The sequence below is a fragment of the Sparus aurata genome, chromosome 4 (genome assembly GCF_900880675.1).
Source record: "Sparus aurata chromosome 4, fSpaAur1.1, whole genome shotgun sequence".
NCBI lineage: Eukaryota > Metazoa > Chordata > Actinopteri > Spariformes > Sparidae > Sparus > Sparus aurata.
Window position 1 is genome coordinate 36,312,314 of NC_044190.1, and position 23,990 is coordinate 36,336,303.

The 23,990-nt window shown below is 44.3% G+C and overlaps 1 protein-coding gene across 3 annotated transcripts in view; it reads right to left on the reverse strand.

Moving 5' to 3' along the window:
• Positions 1–1,190: 1,190 nt before the first annotated feature.
• chst8 (carbohydrate (N-acetylgalactosamine 4-0) sulfotransferase 8) overlaps positions 1,191–23,990 on the reverse strand; it is a 226,733-nt gene continuing 203,933 nt past the window's right edge. For 2 of the 3 annotated variants that reach the window (XM_030413607.1, XM_030413606.1), the window contains exons 3-4: positions 7,717–7,754; positions 1,191–6,349 (exon numbers count right to left, since the gene is read on the reverse strand). In XM_030413607.1, the coding sequence (XP_030269467.1) occupies positions 5,219–6,349; positions 7,717–7,754 (1,169 nt within the window). In that variant the 3' untranslated portion in view covers positions 1,191–5,218. The remainder of the gene's footprint in view (positions 6,350–7,716; positions 7,755–23,990) is intronic. The other variant, XM_030413609.1, reaches the window with a different exon arrangement.

Sequence of the window (23,990 nt, forward strand, 5' to 3'; positions counted from 1 at the left end):
GGAAACAGGTTATTACATCTTTGTGCTGCTCCGTCCTGGAGTTTGTGTGAAAATTGTCAGAAATAAAAGACACAGTGGAAGTTTGTCAAAGTGTCAAATTCAAGTATATAGCAGATCATCTCCTATACCACGTCTAAATTAGCTGCACAAGTGTACAGTGATGTATAGGCCAGTCTACACGATATTATAAATACGGCTGCAGAAGAACAGATGTTGGATTTTAAAATGTTTGCTGACAGAGCTGGCAGAATGAAGCCGGACGTCGTGCACATTCATCTTTATTTTGTTCAAATCTCTCATTGTCTACTTGTTGGATCGGCACAAGATCTTGCACAGAAATTAATGTATTCTTCTTTCCTTCTGGCACCCCCATGATGTTTGATTTTGTGGCTTTAAATTAAATTCGATTTGCGGAGAAATGTGGTGCAGCTGGTTCCCTCAGAATGAATTATAATGACCTGACAACTCCCTGGAAATTCATTGTGCACCGACACCGGGTGGGAAAAAAAAAAAAAAATCACATTTGTCCAATATTTTCTGCAAAACAGTCTTGTCGGCATCAGCTGTGCAATGTGTTTGATGCTAAGGGAGTATGCTAACACGCTACACTGATATGGTGAACATGGTAAACATTGATGTTAGCCTTTAGCTTTAAGGACCAGTGTGTAGCGTTTAGCGGCATCTAGTGGTGAGGCTGCAGATTGTAAACAATTCAGTAGCTTTTTTGCCTTTGCTGCTTAAAATTCGAAAACTACCCTCTCCAGTGCTGGTGTTTGGTTTGGCCCTTCTGGGCTACTGTAGAAGAATGGAGGTGCAACATGGTAGCTTGGAAGAGGATACAAAAGGCTCAATTTAGGGTGATGAAAACACAACGATTCGTAGATTCAGGTGATTATACACAAATGGAAACATTATTCTGATTATGATAATACATTTGAATAGATCCAATTAATCCCCTTTAATCATATTAAAGCAATGATTTTCCTACATGCAGCCTTGCAGAGCTGCTAACATGGCTGCAGACTTGCTTTTAAATATATTTGAAAAAACACAAAGAGCCAAAGCAAAGCCTTGCACTGCTAATTCTCCTCCCCGTGCTCATTAAATCTCTCTCCAAAAGTTCAGTAACCATGTTGGACTTCACTCGAAATGACTCGACGACACGGCTGCAAGAATGAAAAGAGCATACGTTGAAAATGCTAAAGACAGTTTTATTAGTAGACACTCATCAGCCAGAAATAATAACCACCTGAAGAATGTCTTCCTGAAATACACCATTTAATTGGCAGTGTAAAATAAGGCAGAGGGCTTAAGATCATATTTTATACACTTTTGCACCAACGATAAACAGTTATACATTCACTTGTTACTGTAATTACGCTTTTTGATAAATCTGTCCACACACCCACAGACCAAGAAAACTTTATTAGCAGGGGGAAGGGGCGGGGACCGACAGAGTGTCTGCAAGAGTAATGCTCGTCATAACGCAGTAGCTCTTTTTGGCCAGAGATCGACTATACCTACATAGAATCTGACCACAACCTAAACAAAGATTAGATTTTTGGGTTTGCAAAAAGCCAACACACTATACTGACAAAGGTTCATACAGTTACCATCGCCGCGAAAAGGGTAATACTTGTACCACCGAGATTGTTAAAGGTCTTCAAAAGTTGATTATAGTGTGTAATAGATTTAAATATGATTTTCCCCTTCACTCATAGACGAGAACGTCTCTTTATAAAGAACATCGTTACGTAAAACACATTTCCAGCGAGCTGGCGAAGAGTGTGGCTGAATTAGTGACCACAGATTTATAGGAGACGAGCCGCAGGTTGTTCTCACAATAGCTCGAGTTCAAGTTCTTTGCATCGTGCCCTCGTTAAAAAAAAATATACCACAGCACACATCGGTTGTTGCCAGATGTTTAAGATCATCCATCATCCTGTGTCTACTTCTTGTTTTTGGTCATTCAACACATTTCACTGTTAATGTAACCTGCACATTTCAATCTATTATTTTGGTGTCGCAGTTGTCATATTCACTTCTCTATTGCACATACACCACGGTGAGCTTCAACTGAACTGGGAGATAATCGGGAGAAACCTTGGCTGACGTTTCCATCCAGTCAGTATAATCTTGAAGATTTACAGTTTCTACCATTCATATCAAATCTTACAGTATCTCAGACATGTCTAATCTGAGAAAAGGGTTATAAATACATCCTCCAATTTAAAATTTTTTCTAAGTGCTCAGGACCTCAGAATTGTCGGCGTCCACGCGGTTTCCACAAGTGCACATTGTTCTGTGGTCTGAACTGCATCACGTAGAAAAAAAGTGACATTAACACTTTACAGTAAGGTACACAAAAGTGTGAGTAGGTTTCTCAGGAGCAGGTGAGGCGTGAATCAAAAACAACTTCATTCTTATTGAATCGTTAGTGGGTAATCCCTGAATAACTGTGGCTCAAGGACGAGAGTAGAGAATAGTTTGGGGGATACTACGGATACAGACTCATCATTAGTTGATGTTTAGTTCATAAATATCTGAATATAATGCACAAAAACAACTGATTAAGTATCCATAATTAAGTTTCACCACTTAAAAGTACACCAAAAAGTAGCTAATGAGTAAGTAATCAGTACTTAATGAGTTTACTTGATAACTACTCAATATTATGTTTCACTTAAAAGTACTCAAAAGAGTAACTAATGAGTAAGTAAACAGTACTTATTGAGTTTACTTGATAACTCCTCAGTATTATGTTTCTCTTAAAAGTACACAAAAAGAGTAACTAGTTAGTAAGTAATCAGTAATTAATAGGTCTAGTTGATAACTACACAGTATTATGTTTCACTTAAAAGTACTCAAAAAGAGTAACTAATGAGTAAGTAATCAGTACTTGATGAGTTTACTTGATAGCTACACAGTATTATGTTTCACTTAAAAGTACTCAAAAAGAGTAACTAATGAGTAAGTAATCAGTACTTGATGAGTTTACTTGATAGCTACACAGTATTATGTTTCACTTAAAAGTACTCAAAAAGAGTAACTAATGAGTAGTTAATCAGTAATGAACTAATCATTACCTAATGCGTCATTAATACCTTATCCCCCATTCTGCTCTCTCCTGACTCGTCATTATCTACGATGGCGCTACAGTTATTTAGGAGTCGCTCATTAACAATTTATTAATCATCAGTCTGCATCAATCGTTCCTGATTCGTTCCTCACTCTCTCCACATCTTTGGGAACATCGACGTAACTTTCAATGTGTTCGTTCCCTTTTAACAGTGTGTTTATGTTACGTTTCCAGAAAAATGCCGGACAACAGATTTTAAAACATCTCACACACACACACACACACACACACACACACACACACACACACACACACACAGTGGAGTAGCTGTGGGTAGAAAACATCATTAGTCAGGGTGGTTAACTCGGTGGAATGCAGCTCATCTGTACAGGGTCTATTATCCTATCGAGAGACCAAACAGATTAGGGATACGTTATTAAAAGAGCTAATTTCCAAAATGTAATATATCCATACTACATAATACAAAAAAAAAAATCTTTCAGCACCTTTCAAAGCGTGGGGATTGTATCAATTCATCAATCAGAAGTCATCGTCTGCACTTTAAATGTAACCACAGATTTTTTTTTTTTGCAGTCATTTAGCCGCTCGAAAGTTTAGATTTTTTTTTTTCAGCTGGTGGATATTTTTTTGTTTTGGAAAGAAACTCTCTCTGTTACACGACACTCTACACTGGAATCACTGAAAGAACAATCAATGACATCTAGAAAGGAAATGAACGTACCTTCACCAAGAAGCACTGAATATATATATTTTAGAAATACATAGAAAAATATATAGTCATCTGAATGCCCATTATACAATTTTACACAGTAGTGTCAGTAAAAAGCCTATAAGATGGTGCGGAAAGGATGTGATACATACAGAGATGCTGACAGAGTGAGATCTGTGAGTGATGGCTGTTCGGGGAGGTGTTAAAGCGTGATGGATGGAGATGTTTGGGGCACGCTCTTCTTTTTCTCAAACGTCAGAAATCATACATTTTTAGACAGAGTGTGAAACATCTGTTTTTTTTTTTGTGTAGCTTGATTTTTTTGCATCGTGGACTTTTTATGCATTTTGTGTCCGACGCATTTAAAAAGACTTGAGATTAGTACCGATTAGTACGTCTGTAACACCAACAGGTATTAATAAAAAAAAAAAAAAATTGGCAGCAGATACTTTGTACCTTTGTACCTCAAACAGCCACCGGAGTTAATACCTCTGGTGATGGGGGGACTGACAGCACACGCATGTGTTAAGACTAAAGCACGAACCTAACCCACAAAGTTAGAAGGTACAAAAATGCTACAATAAGTGCACACAGCCTCCGAGTGAGTAGCACTTGACACATTTGAAAGATTTAAACTATTTATACTGTTTCATTTCGTCGCGGTTTATGTTCAGAAAAACCATTTACATGAGATATCTGTATTAGTACGTACTGATATATAGAGGTATACTGATGCTCGACCCCGCTGTGAGTCAAATAGTAAAAGCAAATGTCCCCCCAAAAAAACAAAAGTCTGCACGGCTGTGATCGAGGACTCAAGCAACTGTACTCATAAATAATTTGGTGTAATTATTCTGAAGGGAGTTGGTGGGTCCTCACATAACAAACTGTTCTGTAAACTGAAATTACCTCTGAATTCAGAAATGTGTTTGGGAACTATTAAATCCCGTCCCAGTGTTGAATTAAACACATGAAACACATTTGCAAAATGCTGTTTGACTCACAGTGAGGCGTAATTTAAAGCCTGTTGAACGATAATAAACTTTTTTTTTTTGTTTTTTAGAAGCATAACATTTATATTTTTTTATACTCTACTTCACCGTGTGCCTGTAGTGAATAAACAACTTGCATTTCAGAACTATTTTGAGTATCTAATATGACATCACATGAACCTTTTCATCTCGGCGTAGTCTAAAAAGTAAGATCATCTGGTAGAAATGTGTTTCATAAAAAGCAGCTTTTTGCGAAATTCAGAGAGTGTTTTTTTTTTAAGTCTCTGATCTCTGTGCTTAGATGCAAAGATCCATGTGAGCATGTGAGTGAGCCACCTTATGTTGCGATTCCTATCATGGTTGAGATGTACATGTGGTGGAATGTGACTGTGATTCAAGCGTTTTGTAAGGAGTCAATCAATATAAATCTTTGAAAGGCTTGGAGTAGTTAAACATCAGATAGTCCATGTAGTAGAAGTCGTAGACCCGCTGCCTCTCCAGCATGCTGACCTGTGAAAAGTATTTTTGCGTGATCTGCATAGAGGTCCTCGTGTCCGTCGGGTTCCTATCTTTAAAATTGGGCAGTGTGATGTTGGGTGGCGCCCCAGTCAATCGCAGGACAAAGTTGGACTCCTCCTCCATGTTCTCAAACTTGCCGATGAAGTCGTAGTCTATGAGACAGGGGTTGCACAGCTGGTTCACCTGCTCCCAGTGGATGTCCATTCCCACGGGCCGGTGGACGTCCAGCAGGTACTGGACAAACTCCTTGAATGTGACCCCGCTGCCAGTCTTCAAGGCAGCCCGGGACGGGTTCACCCTGTACTTGGAAATGATTGGTTTCCCAAACAGGGAGTGGTAGTAGTTGTTGGGGTTTTCAAACTTGTCCCTGTACGCCGACACCATTCTCTCCAGGGGCTCTCGGACGAACATGACTTTGGTGTATGTCTCCAGGCGGTGCATGATTCCCTGACGGTCAAAGTTGTCGAGCGTCTTGAGATGGTGGCCATAGTGGACTGTGTCGTGTTTAATGCTCTGGGCGTTAGGCGCCTGGCCCGCCAGCACCATCAGGGTCCTCTTCCAGTTGGAGCAGCCTGCCTTGGGCACCTGGCAGTACAACAACTTGTACTTGTCCTCCACGTAGAGGTGCTTCACGTGATGGCGCGTGATTGTCCTGGAGATGCTGCTTTTGTACTTGGCGCAGATCTCCTTCATCAGTTTCCGCCGTGCCTCCAGGATATCAGGGGAAAAAGAGCCTAATGCGGGGGAGGAGGAGACGGAGGATGAGGAGGAAGGAGAGGAGGGGGACGAGGAAACATTTTTGTTGGTGTGGTTGATCGGGGGGCTCGTTTTCAGCAGTTTGCGCTGTCTTTTGGAGACATGAAGGGAGCCTATGTCCTGCTCCCGGGACCCAGTGGTGGCCGTCTGTCTGCTCGCCTCAAAGTGTGGGAACTGCATCGGAGGGATCGGGCTGGACAAGGATCCCTCTGCTGCCCGGTGGTCTTGGTAACCGTCAGATTTGCCCCTCTCTCTGTCCTGCGTAGAAAGAGTCTATAAGACAATGAACGACAGCACAAGTTGTAGGAGACAGTAGAGGACATGTGTGCAGACAAACAGCAACATTTCCAGATGAGAATATAGAATTTATATGTCTACTTCACGTGATGCTGCATCTGATCTTTATTACCAGACACAACCACATATTTTGCCTTCAGTACTCAAACAGGCCACTTGATGGTGCTGTTTCACTGCACCTTAAACAAAGGTCTAACTTTGTTTCACGCAAATGTCACACTGCCCAATGCCATCCATGACCTATCAATAAACTGAGCTGTAATATCATATGAATGTCTTATAAACACTTAATGGCGAATCTAAATTAGAATCATCTACTGCCTAATTAGCATCATTTGATGCCCGAGGCAATCATGCATTCTGACATTTTATTTCAATTAAATGCTGTAATGGCGTCATAAAGCCAATGGACTGGATGTATAATTTTAATTTTACAACAGACAAGGTGATGAGACCGTCATGAATCTCGGCTCATCCCACCCCTTCTGACTTAAATGGTCACATTCTTTCGACTGCAGGGACATCTGGAGGGGAAAGAAGAAGAAGGGTAGGAGTGGTTCCTCGCTGTCTGCTTAATGTGCGAGGCGAGGCGCGGGGGCAGCAACCCGTTCACCAGACGTCACGTTCGTCGGGGTTTTTTTTTGCACTGATGTAAGTCTCTCATCGGTGCTGATGATCGCGGCAGAGACGAGAGCGAGCCGGGGTCAGCTGAGAGGAGATACAGTGTGACGAGCGCTTGCATGTCTGACATATAAACCTGTCTGGGAGTGAAACATGACGCGGCTTCCTCTTTATCTCTCTGAACCTTGTGGGTAATAGTATGATATAAGCCTGGCTCGCATCCTTCTTGCTTCATAATGCTGTGGGGCAGCTCAGGACGCATTTCAACCCCGCTTAATTGTTTATCGGGGGCTTTAATTTTGATTTGCTGAGGCACCCGGGAACAATCCCATTCAGCTTGTTCTTGCGCAAATAGCTGTCTAACATAAAAATCACTGTTGTTATTCTGCAGCTATTAATGCTTGAACAGCCTAAAACAATACATAAGCCTCTTATGAATGTGTGTGACTGTCCAGAGTGGATGCAAAATAACAAAAAAATCCTAAGCTGGAGGCACTTCTAGGTGTGATCACACCCTGAGGTACTCCGGCCCCGGTCCGACTGGGACCGTTTACTCAGTAGTGCCCGACTGGCTGATCGCACAGTGTGAGGTCGGCCCCTTCTGCACAGATGCTATCAGACACGCTGAGAGCTACAAGACTGACAATCACTTTTTAGCGGGAGATAACAGTTGCAGGCAACCGGTGTATCTGTGTTTTGGGGGAATTGGAGTAAACACGTACCTCTCTGGACTGCCGCGGAGTGCTTCCGAGCTTCACGCCTGGGGAGAGAAAAGAGAGGAGGAAATGAGCACTTAAGTAAACAACATGTGTTTTTTTTTTTCTCGTCCTTGAGGTGGAGAGCGAGGAGCCTCCGACGCGTCAGAGGCTGCGATAAGTTTGCGCTTTCTATCACTTAGCACGTCTATGTTTGATCGTCGGCAAAAAGAAAATAAAAAAATCAACAAGTCCGCGGAGGGAGGACAGGTAGCTCTATCTGTGTAATGAGCTGCCACAGGCATGAAAAGTTGGTAAATGAGTTGCACTTCCTGTAGCAAGCACTGAGAGGATGAGACGGAGAAGGACAACAGTACAGGAGGAAAGAAAGAAAGAAAGAAAGAAAGTATCAATAAAAGTTTGAAAAGGATGTAGTTTGCAGACCAGAGGGAGGACAGGCAGACAGACAGACAGACAAAGAGAAAGAGAAAGACGCCATTTGTTGAATTTCCAGAGGAAAACAGTGGAGTGATGGAGACACAGATTGGTTTTGTGGCAGCCTTTGGGACAGGTGGCGCGTGTATTGGCAGATGTGCGGCAGCAGGACAGACGACGTGTTTAGTGGTCTGTCTCCAGCTGGACATCTCCTTTCCTTAGGTCCCCCCCCCCCCCTGTCCTGCTGATATATAATCAGGCTGACAGCTCTGAGTGGGGCTGCATGGCTGCTGATGGGGGGAGCGAAGACACCTCTGCCTGAGTGGCCTGTCACTTCCAATTTGAGGGTGGAAGTGATGGGAACCTGCACGAGGACGGGGGGGGCGGCGGCGGCGGTGGCGGCGGGGCTGCAGATGCAGGCCACAACCTTCCCTAAGTGATGAGATCTGCAGATCCCCATCACACACTTAAACACGCCTCGGTGGGGATGGGATAAAATGCGTTGGCCAGATGCGATGTTGTTTCAGATTAGTATGCGCCGGAGAGCTCGGCGTCGCTGTCTGGCTCTGTGTGTTGAATCTTTACTTGTCTTTATTCTTCTGAACGGGACACTGGAGGAGAAGGAGAAGGAGGACGAAGAGGAAGAGGGGAAAGGAGCGGGCTAAGGAAGTGGCGTGTGACATTTTCTAATCTTGTTTGGGCGCCGCTGTGCCATTTGATCTCTTAACCCTAACGATAGCTTATGTAGGATGCGCAACTTCGATATCAGTTTACATTGGCGCATGTGAAGCGCATGAATATTTATCACGACACGCACAGATACCATCGCCCGGGAAGCACATCCATGCGCAACAATAGCAACGGTCTTTTCAGCGTCTGCTGTTCTGAGCTGATGGAGCGGCGCGAGGCCTCTTGTAGCCCTGACCATCTTGTCAAAATACACAGTTATTGATCTTGAAAGCCCCATTAAGGTGGTAATTGAAATCTCCAACGGTTTAATTGGTTCCTTGGAAGAGGTGTTCTGTCCGGGCCGCTGTTGGGAGTTTGTCACAGCTGCTGTTGATGTCAATACTGTCGCACTCTCCGCCGCCGAGAGAATCCAGGTTTGACACGGATTTAATTTCTTGAATATTTGACCTTTTGTTTTCTTCAAAAAGGGAGAGACTTTCAGACGGGGGGGGGGGAATAAAGCGCGGCGAGGTTAAATTAGATTTGTGACAAAGGTGTCTCGTTAAAGCCGCTCTGAAGATGAATCAGACGCGGCTCTGATCTGATTAGATAAATCTCGGCTTTAAAAATCTGAATGCTCGCGGAGGTGGCTCTGAGAAACGCGCCGCTTCTCTCAAGTAGCGAGCCAAAATTACATTTCATGAGTGGAACATTTTTTTCATAATAGACTATAACTGAAACAAGTAATATAACAATGTAAACCGAATTTCAGGGGGATTTGTAAACATCATTTATCTCTGTAGTATCTATTTGGGTGAGGGTAATAGTTGCTGTTTGATTGCAATTTCACACTCAGTCAATTCCACTCAGTATAACTATGCTATTGATTTTTACTGCTGCGCGGCGAAACTGTGATAAATTGGGCAGACTGAGGTTTCATCTGTGCGATGCAGAAAAATTCATCCTGGTTATTTCAGACATATATAGACGTAGGGAGCTGCAGACGAGGGCGAAAGTGTTTGTCAAAATAATTTGTTTTAATAATCGAAAAAAGTGAATAATTCTCCCAAGGTGTAATTTCATACCTCGTGCAGGTTTGTTGCTGCTGTAATCTGCAGCCTTCATAAATAAGATTTTCTGCAGCACTAATGGAGGGGTTCGGGATAAACGCACCGGCGGGGAAGGCCGTAATGTGGAAGAGAAAAGCCAACCAATAACGCTGAAGTTGTTTTCATCCCCAGACATTTAATGTCAAACGATCATCTTTCAGCAGCTTTTCGAAAAAAGGCTTTCAGCGAAACTCATCCGAATGTAAAAATCCACCGCTCGGATCAAAAGAGGGCCCTAGCGCTAAGTTTCTGCTGTGATTCTCAGGTATTTCGCCGTAACACTGCTTGATGATGGAAGCGGTTTTTAAAAGCAGAACCGGCTCCTGAGTCTCGTCCTCCTTTGCCCTCTAAAAGTAACCTTGAGCGTCCAACTCTCTCTCTCTCTCGGAGACGAAGCCTCTGAATATTCATGCTGAAGACCCCGCATTAATGCAAGGATCCACATAAGCGAGGGCCACATCATTAGCAGATCCATTATCATCCTTCCCTCTCAAAGACCCTTGTACGACTCTCTAACAGAGACACACATCAAACACCCTTTTTTCCCCGCCACCGCCGCCGAGGAGGAGCAAAAGGACAAAAACAATGTGAAATAATGAGCTTGTTAAGTGAAGCATTGTGGCCCCTCTGTTCTGGGAGAACTTGTTAAATGCCTGGTTTTAACCAGAGACAGGCCAGGAGGGTGCTGGAAGCCAGACAAGGCGTGTCCTCCTCCAGCCCACAATTCAGGCCAGGCAGTCATGCTGCACCACTATGAACCTTTCATTAGTCATTCAGCACACTGAGCCACTGTGACCCCAACCAGCTGCACTCCCCTTTCTACCCAACACACCACCCACACCTGCACTCTGCACACACGCTCCTCCTCCACTTGACTCTGTGTGGGAATACACGGCTCCGGCATGCTGGCGTGGTTTATCAGAGGAAAAGCGCTGGAGAACAGAGGTATTAGGCGCTAAGCTCTGCTCCATTGATGTTTTAACTTGTTGTGGTAGGAGATAAAACGATGTTTCAGTCGGTGCAGATATCCTCCAGGCCCGGGCCAGAGAGAGCAGCTGCCGGGGAGGAGGAGGAGGTGATGGGTGAGCAATCAGTGGTTCGGGATTGAAGGCGTGCCCTTTAAAAAGACCAAACACGGGAGCTTCTGAAATGTCTGTTTATCATCATCTGATGACTGGCTTGTGTTGTGAGAGAAGGCCCGGAGGAGTTAAGAATTTCTTAGGTGTTCACGACTCAAAGTGCAGGTTTGGCCAAGAATGACTCACTCGCACGTCTTTAATCCAATCAGTTATGATGCCCTATAAGTGAAACTAACTACCAGGACACTGAGGAACAGATCCCTCCCACTGTTTCAGTAGAGATGATCCCATAACCAGACTCACATCAGTAGGAATGAGTATAGAAAAGATTAATGGTTTTACTAAACACTTTAAACCTACAATGATTAGTTGTACCGCCTGTGGAGTGTTGATACCAGCACCTTTTAAGTATATATGATATATTTATTGGTTGTGTATTTGGATTCAGCAGATATGCGCATCATTAACATTAATGTGAAGTTGTGTCTGGGGCTCCACTGACTCCTGAGGGAATCACCTGGCTCCAGTGGCGTGCACAGACTTTTTGAAGGGCAGGGGCGAAAAGAAGGGCACTTTAGCGCGCGTTTTGGTTCCCAAGAGGGCACGTTAGCGCGAGTTTTGGCTCCAAAGAGGGCACTTTAGTGTGGGTTTTGGCTCCCAAGAGGGCAGTTTATCATGTTTTAACCAGCCAAGGGGTAAGTTTAGTGTGTTTTGCCACCAAAGAGGGCACTTTCACACGCTTTTCTGGCTCCCAAGAGGGCACTTAAGCACACGTTTTGGCTCCCAGGAGGGCACTTTAGTGTGGGTTTTGGCTCCCAAGAGGGCAGTTTATCATGTATCAGTTTAGTGTGTTTTGCCAACAAAGAGGGCACTTTCACACGCTTTTCTGGCTCCCAAGAGGGCACTTAAGCAAACGTTTTGGCTCCTAGGAGGGCACTTTAGCACACGTTTTGGCTCCCAAGAGGGCAGTTTATCATGTATCAGTTTAGTGTGTTTTGCCAACAAAGAGGGCACTTTCACACGCATTTCTGGCTCCCAAGAGGGCACTTAAGCACACGTTTTGGCTCCCAGGAGGGCACTTTAGCACACGTTTTGGCTCCCATGAGGGCACTTTAGCACACGTTTTGGCTCCCAATAGGGCACTTTATCACACGTTTTGGCTCCCAGGAGGGCACTTTAGCACACGTTTTGGCTCCCAAGAGGGCACTCTAGCACACGTTTTGGCTCCCAATAGGGCACTTTAGCGCACGTTTTGGCTCCCAGGAGGCCACTTTAGCGCACGTTTTTCAACAATTGAGCCACGATTGCCCCCCCCCCTTGTGAACATCATTGCCTGGCTCTTTAGCTGCAAGAATCCCCTTCTGTATCCCCTGTAACTCCCTAACTTTGTCTTCCTGGCGCTTGGCAGGTAAAGTACAGTTGGCTTTCAGACCCTTTTTATTCTGAAATCAGCTGCATGGAACAGTGTTGACTGCCTCCTGCAGACCAGTGTTGTAAATTAGACTCCTGCTACAAGCACTGGGGTGCATTGCATCTGGTGCTTGTGCACCGTTATATGTTGCAAGGACATTATTACTGTTGTGTTCATGTTGAGTTAATGTACTAAACCTCAGCCTGAACAGAAACAAATAGTGGAGTTTTGGGCCTGAGCACCAAAACAATTCACTGAAATACGCTGCAAGTCTTTGTGGAGCTGAGGAGAACTGCTGACGGGGGTGAAGCTGTGTTTTTCCTGTGGGCTTGTTTGGTTCATTTTGCTGATAATACTTTTGTACTGACAGTTTAAATGCAGATCTTTTACATGCAATGGGATGTCTTTACTTAATTAAAACATTAACAAATTCATCCAATCACTGCCAAAACCACCATTTAGTGCAGGAAGTTGTTGGACTGCACGTCAACTGTGGTTGTATCTAGATCAACGTGTGTGCTCCTGTAGAAGTGAGCTTGTTTGCAAGTCGATTATATCAACTTAACATTAACTTCTCTGGGTATCTGGCTGTATAAGTCCTGTATCACTGCTTCTCCCACTCCACACCTCCAGCACTGCTCACCGGCGGAGCACAGTGCCATGAGCGAGCGGCTGGCATCAGAAGACATGCCACCTACAAAGGTTTCGAGCGTGTCAGAGCTGAGATGTCTTCCTCTCCAGCCAAATGACAAAGCCTTTTCATTATTGCTGCACTTTGCACGGTGATGGCTTCTGTATTCATCTGACATTTCTGTTTCTGGCTCCGTGTCCTAATTACACCTTATTAGTCGGTATTGTTTGTTGTCTGTATCGAGAACAGGGTAATTACGGGCTTTAGATTTATGATACGGGTCGCGGAGGGTTTTTTTCCTTTTTTCCTTCTGACAACGTCGCCGCAGTTCCGTCTGCTCATCAATAGACGCTGATAAAGGTCACGCATGGCTATGCTCCTCTAAAGCTACATTATGATTAATGAAGCCGCAGTATATTTATGAGAGGCTGACATGAGTGAAGTCAAAGAAAGAGACAAGAGGGTGCGCGGCGCAGACAATAACTGTGATTACATTTCGTTTGAATCAGCGCCGCATTCACATTTTATCTGCGAATATAAAAAAAAACATGTGGTAATTTCTCTGACAAAGGACGATGTCACTTTGTGGTTTTGCTAAGCAGCCGGGTATATTAACCAGCCCTCCTAAACCCCATCATGACATTCTCCTGACCTCCTCGCAGCAATTGCGTTTTTTTTTTTTACTGCACCTCAGAGGGGGGCACGCCAGAATAGAGTTATTAGTGAAATCCATAAATTACATGATGTTCACGACACCAAGTACGGGCTCCCCCCTTCCACCTCTGACCCCTGGTGAAGGTCAGGTGACGGGAGGACTCGTAAATCGTCGGGGATGTGCTCTCTCATTAGATGCGATTCAAATGAAAAAGGGGACACTTCGTCCGATCCCCCCCTCCACATTAAATCAGCCGTCCCTGCACCATAAATAACACACGGTTCGGCTCATAATTGTCCGTGGCAGGAACGCGGGGCTAAGCATACAAAGACTACATCAACATTCGGAGAGATAGAAAGTGAGCTCAGTGGAGGGACTATTTATGACGCGAGGCTGCGGCGCTGCATTAACACCTTTGCACTATTTTCGGAGCACTTTGCTTCCCCGCTCCGAGGCGGCAGCTTAGCAGATCAGCTCGTGCATCATCGCCTCCATCATAACATCGCTCCTATGGAGGAATTTGTGAATTGGCTGTTGATGCTACATTATGGGGCGACAGATGTATTCTGGATTACGGTGTATTTTTACGTATAAAAATGATGATTCCAACAATGATCGTTTGACAGTTCCGAGGCCTAAGAAAAAAGATGTTTTACTGAATGGAGTCGCTTTATCTCAGAGTAATTAAATGATGAAATTAAGGCAATCCAAATGGACATACCATTCAGTGCCTTAGGGATAATACCCTCCATATAGAGAGAAAAAAAAAATTGCCAGAGTGCGTTTAAAGATGAAGAGAAACTGCCTCTGTGGGGCGATGAAGTAGGTAGCTATTCTAATCCGTCTCATGTTTTAATTTGCTCCAATATCAGCCTTCTCTTTCTGTGCAATCTTCAAATTCTCCCTCTCATGCTGGTATCACTGGCCAATGAGCACAGCAGGAGGGGAAATAATGAACCACTCAGATAGGAAGCTGCTGAAAGGGGGGGAATCAAATGTGGCACTGATTACCGTTATGACAAGTCATTTTGACAACAATATATTCTCCGAGTCGATCTTACTTGGGGCACTTTCAAGGTTAGGAGATGCACAGACTTCCCAGGGCAGATTTCCATGGAAACAGAGAGTCGGAGGAGCGGTGTGTTGGGCTGTAGTGGGAGGCGGCGCGCTCTAATATCGTGTAGAGGACGAGGCCTGGCAGCTTGCATGAGAAGGGATGTGTAAACAAATGCTACCTGTCAGCCCTGAGCCCAGGGGTTAAGTGAATTATCTCGGGCGAGACGAGGTGCAGGAGGCTTTTAATTGGCACGCGTCTTATTTAGATGCTGCAGAGCTCTTGACCGAGGCGGCGAACGAGACGCTGCGGTGTGAACCACTCCCTCGCCGGTGAAGCCGTGGGGGGTTCAAAAGGTCCAAGCAGTGAGAGGAGGATTTTGCAAAGTTCGTCTGAGACGAGTTCACACTGGTCACGAAGTCTGCAGGCCGAGCGGCTGTTTGCTGTCCTGGAGCCTGCACAGGCACGGCTACATGAAGGAGAGGATTCAACAGGGCTGATGATGACATGAGAGGAGCGATGTGCCCTCATGTATCTGTAGCCCGAGCACTGAGTCAACTTTTCAAAAGGGAAGAGAGGACAGACACACTGTGAAGAAGGCTGCAGTTCTGAAAGAACTACATGAACTTTGGTTTGAAACAGAAAGATGTAGACTGTGGTAAAGATTTGGTGATAACTTTTAGAGTAATACGCTAACATGTAGGACTTCAGCTAAAACAATATGATCATATTTAATTTGTCTTGAACATATTAATACCTCCATGTTATGAGTAAACTGATACTGACTTGTTTTCACATGCAAGACGTAGTTTAACATGTCGTGCTGTGGTCAGTAATTGTGTTTCAACGTTTGACACCACTGGATTATTTTTAAAGACACCTCAGAACAATTTCTGTCCATGTTTGTCGTGACAAAACACTGATCTTTTCCTAAACCTAACCAAGTGGTTTTTGTGCCTGAACCTAAAAACCAGTTGATGAGCATCACAAGCCAGACCACTTTAAAATCGTGAAGTCGACATAAAGAAATGCAACCTTCCAACATTTCCGTGTTTTGCAGAAACGTGCGTTGCCAAAGTTTATCCTGGTGATTGGATTCAACATTTCGTGGGAGGATTGTTTTTCCCCTTTCTGTATCTCCATTTCCTTTTTTTTTTTCAAAATACTCAAATCTAAATACGTCACTAGCCGTTGGCCTTGAGCCATGAATCAGAGCAGTGCTGACTCCAAAACTCTTCGTCATTGCAGATGAGAACAAAACACGGCACCCACGTTCACACCGGAATTTAAAGGTGAGCTGATTTCAGTGCTCTCAGCAGCTCAGCCTCCAACTGCTGCTAGTGATGCATGTAACCACATTTTAACCTCAGTGACAAGACATTTAAGTTAAATCATGCCACAAAATTTTAATTAACAATCTTCTACCTTGGACTTCTTTTCATTAAGGTACCAGATGTTGTCTGATAGCGTTACTCATCTTCCCATCACTGCATCTTTTAAGCTGACCCTGCAGTCGAAGCGCTCCAACTGTGAGTCATGTAACGTAGTGAGAAAAGTGATTCAGACTTTTACTTCTGAAGCCAGGGGTGCCCGAAAATAACTCCCAATTTGCTGCACGTCTGTCTGCCCTGGAAGAGAGACCCTTCCTCCGTCAGCCGTCTTGGGGTTTCTTACATTTCTTTCCCATTAAAGGTTGTTTTTTTTCTTTATCTGAATTGATGGTGTACGGATAGAGGGGTGTCGACGCTTGAAAAGCCCCTCGAGGCAAATTTGTGATTTGTGATATTGGGCTATAAAAATAAAATTGCCTTGACTTGATTCGACTTGACTTGTGAAATTACTCCTGCAAAAACCTAGACAGTCCCAGTAACCATTCCAGACTACTCCTCATTGATTTCAGCTCTGTTCTAACGTTAGTTATCATAAGCAACAGACCAAAAGCTGTAAGGAAGAAGGAGTCCGGAGAAGTCTATTAGTCCAACACAACACATTACACAAAGTGCTTCATATATGCAGATGACACTGCCATTCTTTGAGTCGTTATTCACTCTGTTGCAGCCTATCAGGAAAATCAATAATGGGTATTTCCTTCCATCCTTTACATGAAGCCTCTCGTTACCAAGGGAGTGCTCAGCGGCTCCTTTACAACACAATTTCCACCGTCCATACATCACCTTAAACAGCGACCTCATTTACAAACAACACACATTTCGATCATCTGGAGGTTTAAAACAATGTCATCAGATAGTCACGCCGTGTTGTAGTCAAGACCGGCTAAACCAAAACCAGGTTATGACCGCGATCAGAGGTGTATCAAGGCCGAGACAAGACCAGGACTTTGAGAGGTCGAGACCAAGACCAGCGCAAGATCCGATCGGCGTAACACGTAATAAAACGTGGAACCAGACACTCCTAAAATTGATCTGATCCACATTTTCACGACAGCACTCACAGAGGACAAATGAAAACTCATCTTCATTGACCTCTTTTATCATCACATATATAACAGCATCACTGTTGTATTGGTTTGTCAATACTATCAGCTGATCTCGATCACAGATATATATCAGTATCGTCATATCTGTTTTGCAGAAAACAATCGTTGGAGGTTATTAGTAGTTCTTAAATTTCCAGTGAAGTTTAAAGTTTCAGTGCACTGATTTCATTTCAGACAAAGAACAAGTTTATTGTCGAACTGTAAAATCTAACAGTCCTGCCTCTGTTACATCATCTGTAGAGGTGGAGTTCATGTGTGGGAATTGCTCTTTGTTTCCTACGAGCAACAAATACCGACACGCCTTTTCCACGTTTACCCATCGATGTAATCAAGGTGACTCTTGTCTTTCCCATCGAAACCATCGTTAAGCACAGAAGGTGTCGAACACAAACAGAGTGAAAACACGGTCGAATCCCGAGACGAGACCTTCGAAAAAATGGAAAATGTAGAAACACACAGCAGACGAGAACTCCAAAAAGACTGAACACTTGTTTATTCAGCTGGGAGGAACGCAGCGGTTAAACAAAGTGCGAGGAAAGTGTTTTCACAGTTGGACCGCGGACAGCTGCTGGTGCTGAAATAAAGGGCGACATCTACCTGAACACAGAGACAGAAAATAAAACCCGCCTCATTTACATAAACAATTCCGGATTTCCTCGAAACAAACACCCAAAAAATTCTGTTACATCTCAAAAAGAACATTAGCATCTTATAAATGTTAAAGAGATTATTAGTTGTTAAAAGCGCTAGCGACTGAAAAAAAAACAACACACACACACACCGATTCACTTTGATTCTGAGAGCGACCTGATGGCGTTTAAAAGAGAAAGGGGTGCTGAGTTTTAAACAAATAAAATGATTTAAAACATAATTGCGCACCCACAGTGCCGTGCTCTGCACTCTGGCTCCAGGTGGGATTAAATGAGTTGTTTGATGACCTCTTTTGAGTCTTTTCCCCTCCCCGCCAGGTTTTTTTCATTTTTTTTCGTATTTCTTCTAGATTAAAGTCGGTGCCGAATCCTTTTAAGGTGACCTGTTGGTACAGTGTGCCGCGCTGAGCTGCTGTGATCAGACGCCGCTATGTCTTCGTTAAGTCTCCGTGCTCCCCTGTTCACCTCTATTTGCGGTGAGATTGGGAACTGGAATTGGCCCTGTCACTGTTTACCCTGGCCTCTCATTTGAGTTAGCTTCACGTTCTCCCACACACCCCTTGTTTTCCTGTCAGAGCACTCCTGATTACAGCAGCGACTGATGAGTCCAGACATGTGAGTAAAGCACAGGGACCGCGGCTGAATACTAAAGCGTCAGCACCCCTCCCACCCTCTGCCTGCAGTTCACGTCAGTCCAACGCGCGGACATGCAGGGGGAAGGGATTGAAATGACTTTGGAGCCAAATGCAATCAATGGATCCACGTTCCTGTATTTCATTAAGAGTTTTATTTGAAGCTAAAAGAGTTTATTTACACCAAGCACAGAACTGATTGTTACTGAAAGGAGGAAGACAGGAAGGAAGATGATGAAAAATAAAGAATCAGAAGTCGATAGAGTCACAATCAGGGGATCCAGTCTTCAGAGAATATGGTGAAAAAAAAAAAAAATCTCCTCCCTGTAGTCAGAAATGTGTTTTTCTTCTTGTTCCTACAGTCGAACATTGGAGCGTCACTGTGTTGAATGACACACGTGCAGAGTTTGACACTGGCCGGCTGTTTTTTCACATTAATTGCTGAAAGTGCTCGCTGAAAAATATCATCACTAATAGTTTAGAAGCCAAGAATATTTGCACCTTCATATATTCTGGAATTGTCAAAAAAGGGAGACGAAGAAGGTGCTATTCTTCTCTTTTTTTCCTGCATGTCTGACGCACATTAGAAAATATTGGTTTATGCCTAAAAGGTGCAATAATAAAACAGAAACAAACATGTCAAAGAAGTGTACGCATTGTGTTGTGGAGATATCTATTGAAATTAGCATGCTAACCAGCTAGCCCCTAGTCATTTCGTACCGCAGGTGGTAAACAGTCCGATAGCAAATAATACCGATCTCCCAGTCCAGGCAGAGTCAGCTAATACGGCCGCTAGCTGCACAGCTGACTGAGCTTACTAGCTAATGGCAGCTAGTTGTTTGTTAGCAGCAGCTAGTGGCAGCTAGGAGTTGGAGTTATTTTGAGTATGGATTCAGAAGATGGCCAGTTCTTACATTTTGCACCTTGTGTGGAGGGGATCTGTAAGATTTGTCCTTTTTATACAATTTACAGCATGCAGATTAAATTAAAGTCGGTGAGAATCTCTTGAGACTTCACACACAGTTCAGTAAAAAATAAAAAAAAAATTACTGAACCATGTGGGCCAATATTAGTTCTTTGCTAACAGGGCTTAAGCTCTGTTTAAACACGATTAGCTTCACTGTGACTGGTCACATCATTTAAACTCTATAGAGACATACAGAACCGTGACCCAGTACAGATTTTTTTAGCTGTTGACACCTTTGGGAAGTTTGAGAACGTGAACTACATCTACAAATTACCTCGTGATCCGATAGAAACAAAAGGGTTCTGGAGCTGTGATTGACAACAGTGAGTTTTGGGGAATTCGCTGTCTTGTTTCGGTAAGGGTCAACATGCAGGATGAAGAGCAGATTGTTACCTTGTAAACAGGCAGCGATTTCAGTGAAGTGACAGTGTTCTTTAATCCCGTATGAACAGTTCTGTGGGCTTACACACATTGTGCTATTATTACATGGCGTTTAACCATCCCCGAGGAAAACTAATCCACTTCACAGAAAAACACGCCTGTAGTTGTAAATCTTAAGTCTCTTTGACACTAAAATGTAAATACCTCAGACTTGACAGGCTGTCGAGAAGCAAACACACATCACGAGCCTTACAGAACCAGTACCGGTGCCTGGGTTCGCTCCTCCGAGCCACTTTATTCCTCTTGTCAGTCGGTGGCCTCGAAGCCATGCATTCTTAACATGCCTGCTGGCTCACCTCTGGGCTCCGACGTCCTCACAAACAAGACCATTCCAGGCCTTCATAGCGCCTCCTGATTAGCCCTGAGCGCTTTCCTGTTTTCTCCTCGCTCGCCTCTGGTCTCGCCTCTGTTATCCTCTACACTCCCTCCAATTATCATTCTCCTCCCCCTCCAGATGCTGGTCTTTTTTTTTTACCCCGAGTGTCTTATCTCCTCGCTCCCCATCCACTCTAACGCCTCACCTCTGGACCTCAGTCTCCAACCTATAATTTCCTCCTGCCCTCGTCTTTGCCCTCCCCCCCTCTGCGTCGCTGCATTCTTGATAACAGTAATAAAAAAAATAGCGGCAAAGAATAAACATATAAATTTGTACCATTACAACTCCTGTGACTGCAGAAGGTTTCTCTTTGTCTGCTCGCTCTGCACGGAAATAATGACAGTAAAAGTTTCCGTCTTAGACACTTTTTTACAGAAGCCTCTCGTCCCACAGCACTCTGCGCTCTGACAGGCAGTGAAGTGTGTGTGAACATCTGAACAGAGCAGCACTTACTCAACCCCTGTACAGCTCCGTGCTAATGAGAGGTGTGTGTGTGTGTGTGTGTGTGTGTGTGTGTGACTGCTGCAAAGGGCTGTCTCGCTGACTGACACACTCTTATGCCTGAAATAACTCGTATACACGTCAGGTGGCTGTTGCCCCAAGGTCCCCAGAGCCGAGGTGTCATTTAAGGAACACAGTTTGGGTTTTTTTTTTTGGCTGCCGACTGCCGGCTCATTGCTCTGCCTATTGTGCGGAAAACAAAAACAAAAAAAATCGACGTGCACCTGAATAAAAAAGCAGCTTTTCTGGGACAGACCTCCAGTATGACCCAAAACGATCCGAAAATCTGCAGCTGAACCGTGCAAACTTAAAGGGGCGTTGTGTAGTTTTGTAGGAGAAATTGCAAAAATTAATGAGGTAATAACACAAACACATTTCTCCATAAGCTGTTCTCAGAGGAAAATAAGGTCCAAAGAACCTTATTTCGGAGCTAAAAGCAGTGGCATGGTCCGCCACATATCAACAAAGTATGATCAGTTTGTTTATTCAGTCTGTTCAGGCATTAAAAATCAAAAAAACTCAACGAGGAACTTTCTCTTCTGATTGAAATGTCTTCCTCCAAAACCTCCCCAGTGCTCCTTTAACAGATCCATCCTCTGCGGATCATTAAAAAGCTCCTGGATGTTCTGTGCAGCGCCAACATGCACCTCACCTCACCTGAGCCTCTGCGTATTCCTGCCTGCTGTGTTGAAAAAAAAAAAAAAAAAAACAGCTGTTCATTACGGAGCATAAACTCAGTTTGCAAGCATTTTTCTGTATTCTATTTCGCGCCCGCGTGAAGCACCTGGTCAGGTATTCATAAACTACAGTCTTGCCTGGAAAATCAGCTGAAAACCATCCGTGGCAAAACGTCTTCGATCCCAGCCGTCTTCCCCCGGTCTCACTGACTCTGTCTGATTACCTGGCTTCAGCATTTAAAGTGCTCATTGAGCCCCCGAGCCCTCCCTCGTTCTGCTATCTCAGACTCCTTTCTTCTCCCTGTCAGGGAAAATGCCAGAGAGGTGCAGCGAGCGCCATGTCCCGCTCCCAGTGCTGGTAATTTGACAGCGAGCAGAGAGGGCGCAGAATAATTGGAATAGCATTTACGTGTCAATGTGACACTGACGGAGGGCTCAACGTTCAATGTGTCCGACTGGAATGTGGGGTGTGGGGAGGAAACAAAAAAAAAAAAAAAGATTTGGGAGATTTCCTGGAGCAGATTTTACAAGTCGACTGGCTAAAGAAGTAGTGGATTAATCAGACAAACTAGACATCTGGCCTTTTGTCAGAGTTGTTTGTGTCTGAGGCGAACAGACCGGAGCAATATAAACGATGATTCTGGCCAAACGGTGGTCTTGTGAACAACAAGCCAATGCTGGCCAGAGCTGGGGGCTTGATGATGGCTATAATTGGACCCGACTCAGTGGGGCAGATGCATCCAAAGACAATAGGCTGATATGACTGGCAGCTTTCAGCGTGATCTGCTCAGACAGCCAATCTTCCTGTTATCAGCTGATGCAAGAAGTAAAACAGCGCGTCATTTTTATCTGAAAGAGTGCCCGTCAAACTGCGCAGTAACCGCGATCAAAAAAGAAAAAGTAGTGGGATGATGTGACTGGCAGCTTTCAAAGAACTTTTTAATTGGTCCCTCTCGCCGTACGGTACGGAGTCACTGCGGCTTCCAGAGTGAGAAGGGTGAATCTGCCTATTAGCGGATGACACAGGAGCAGAAAACAGCGCCGGGCCGTAGCATCCTTCAACAAAAACATCACATACTTTCCAGCAGCACTGGTGCTCTTGTACAGCCTGAACAATACAGGCTGCTTCAGTATGTCGAGGAGATACCGAGTTCGTGTTTGCGTGTCAGCCAATGACAGTAAGAGAGGTCTACAGTGGAAGCTGAATGCTCAAGCGATCATCAAGAGGCAGACAAGAGTGCTGGTTAGAGCCTCTCTCCGGCGCCGGCTGGCCTGCGAGGACGGCTTTTTTGGCCCGTCCCTGTTCTGCTCTCACACCGGCTGCCGCTGCCAGTCTCACAATAGAGGGACAGCACAGTGTAATGAGCAGGATTACCAAGGGAGACTGGCAGGAATAGTATGGTATCAAAGGAAATCCAGTCAGTGAGGGATATTCAGACAGCACTCCCGTTCTTTTATTCATTGCCTGCGCACCCAGAGTGACTCAGCTCACTCTCCTGCTGTCAAACCCTGTCATTATCCATTAGTGTGTTTCTGCCTCGCCGGGGACCGCCCACTGCTGCCGCTGCTGGCATGTGTGTGTGTGTGTGTGTGTGCTTTGCGAACCGGTGCACGTGAGTGTGGTGTCGCGTACGTTGGGTTGTGTGTGTTCACGTCGCTCTCGAGGTTAGTGTGTGTGCCCTTCAGGTGCCTGATAGTGGGCAGGTTTCCTGCTACGACTGCTGTAGCCGTGGTAATGCCTTGTTAAGCGCTGTGAGTCTGATAAGCAGCAACAATTAAGACCAATTCAGACAGAGAGGGCTGTTTGAATGGATCCGGGAGGACGGCACTGCATATGTGTGTTTTTATACCTCGTGGTGACTAACTGGATCGGTGCAATTACACATTTGAATGGGAAATTATTATTCCAAGGTCTATTGTTTGGTCTCCTTATGATTCCCCTGGATGTTTCCCGTAAAGAACCACATAATGCTGCTACTAATTGCGGCAACGAAAATGGATTTCTTTCAGAGAAAAGCTCAATTTAAACTCAAGCTCATCAGTAATTGGCCTAAGTGCTTTATATCGTAGGCAACTGGACTGGACTCTATTATATATCAAGAAGTTCCACCTCCCATCCAAAGAGGCTTCTTCAGTTCTGAACAAGCCTCTTGGATGAATATGAACAGTTGCCTGCGATGTAACACTTAGTATCACCGCGGCCCGGATGACTAAGAGCCTCCATCAGTATTAGAAACATAGCCAGATGTCCTTGTTTACAAAAGCAATAAATTACCATCTTTACCAACTGAACTCTGACTCAACTTTCACTATCAGTATTGGTACCAACAATTCTTTCCAGAACATGTCCTATGAAATTACAAAGGAATAAATCAGAACTGTTAAATAAGGCGTCACCCCCGAAGCTTCGACTTACCGACATTAGATGGTAAATGAACGACTTTCGTGTAATTTAGCTGTGACAAAAGTCGAACAACTGTGAGGAGCTTTTGCAGTATAATTGCCACTGCGATGATT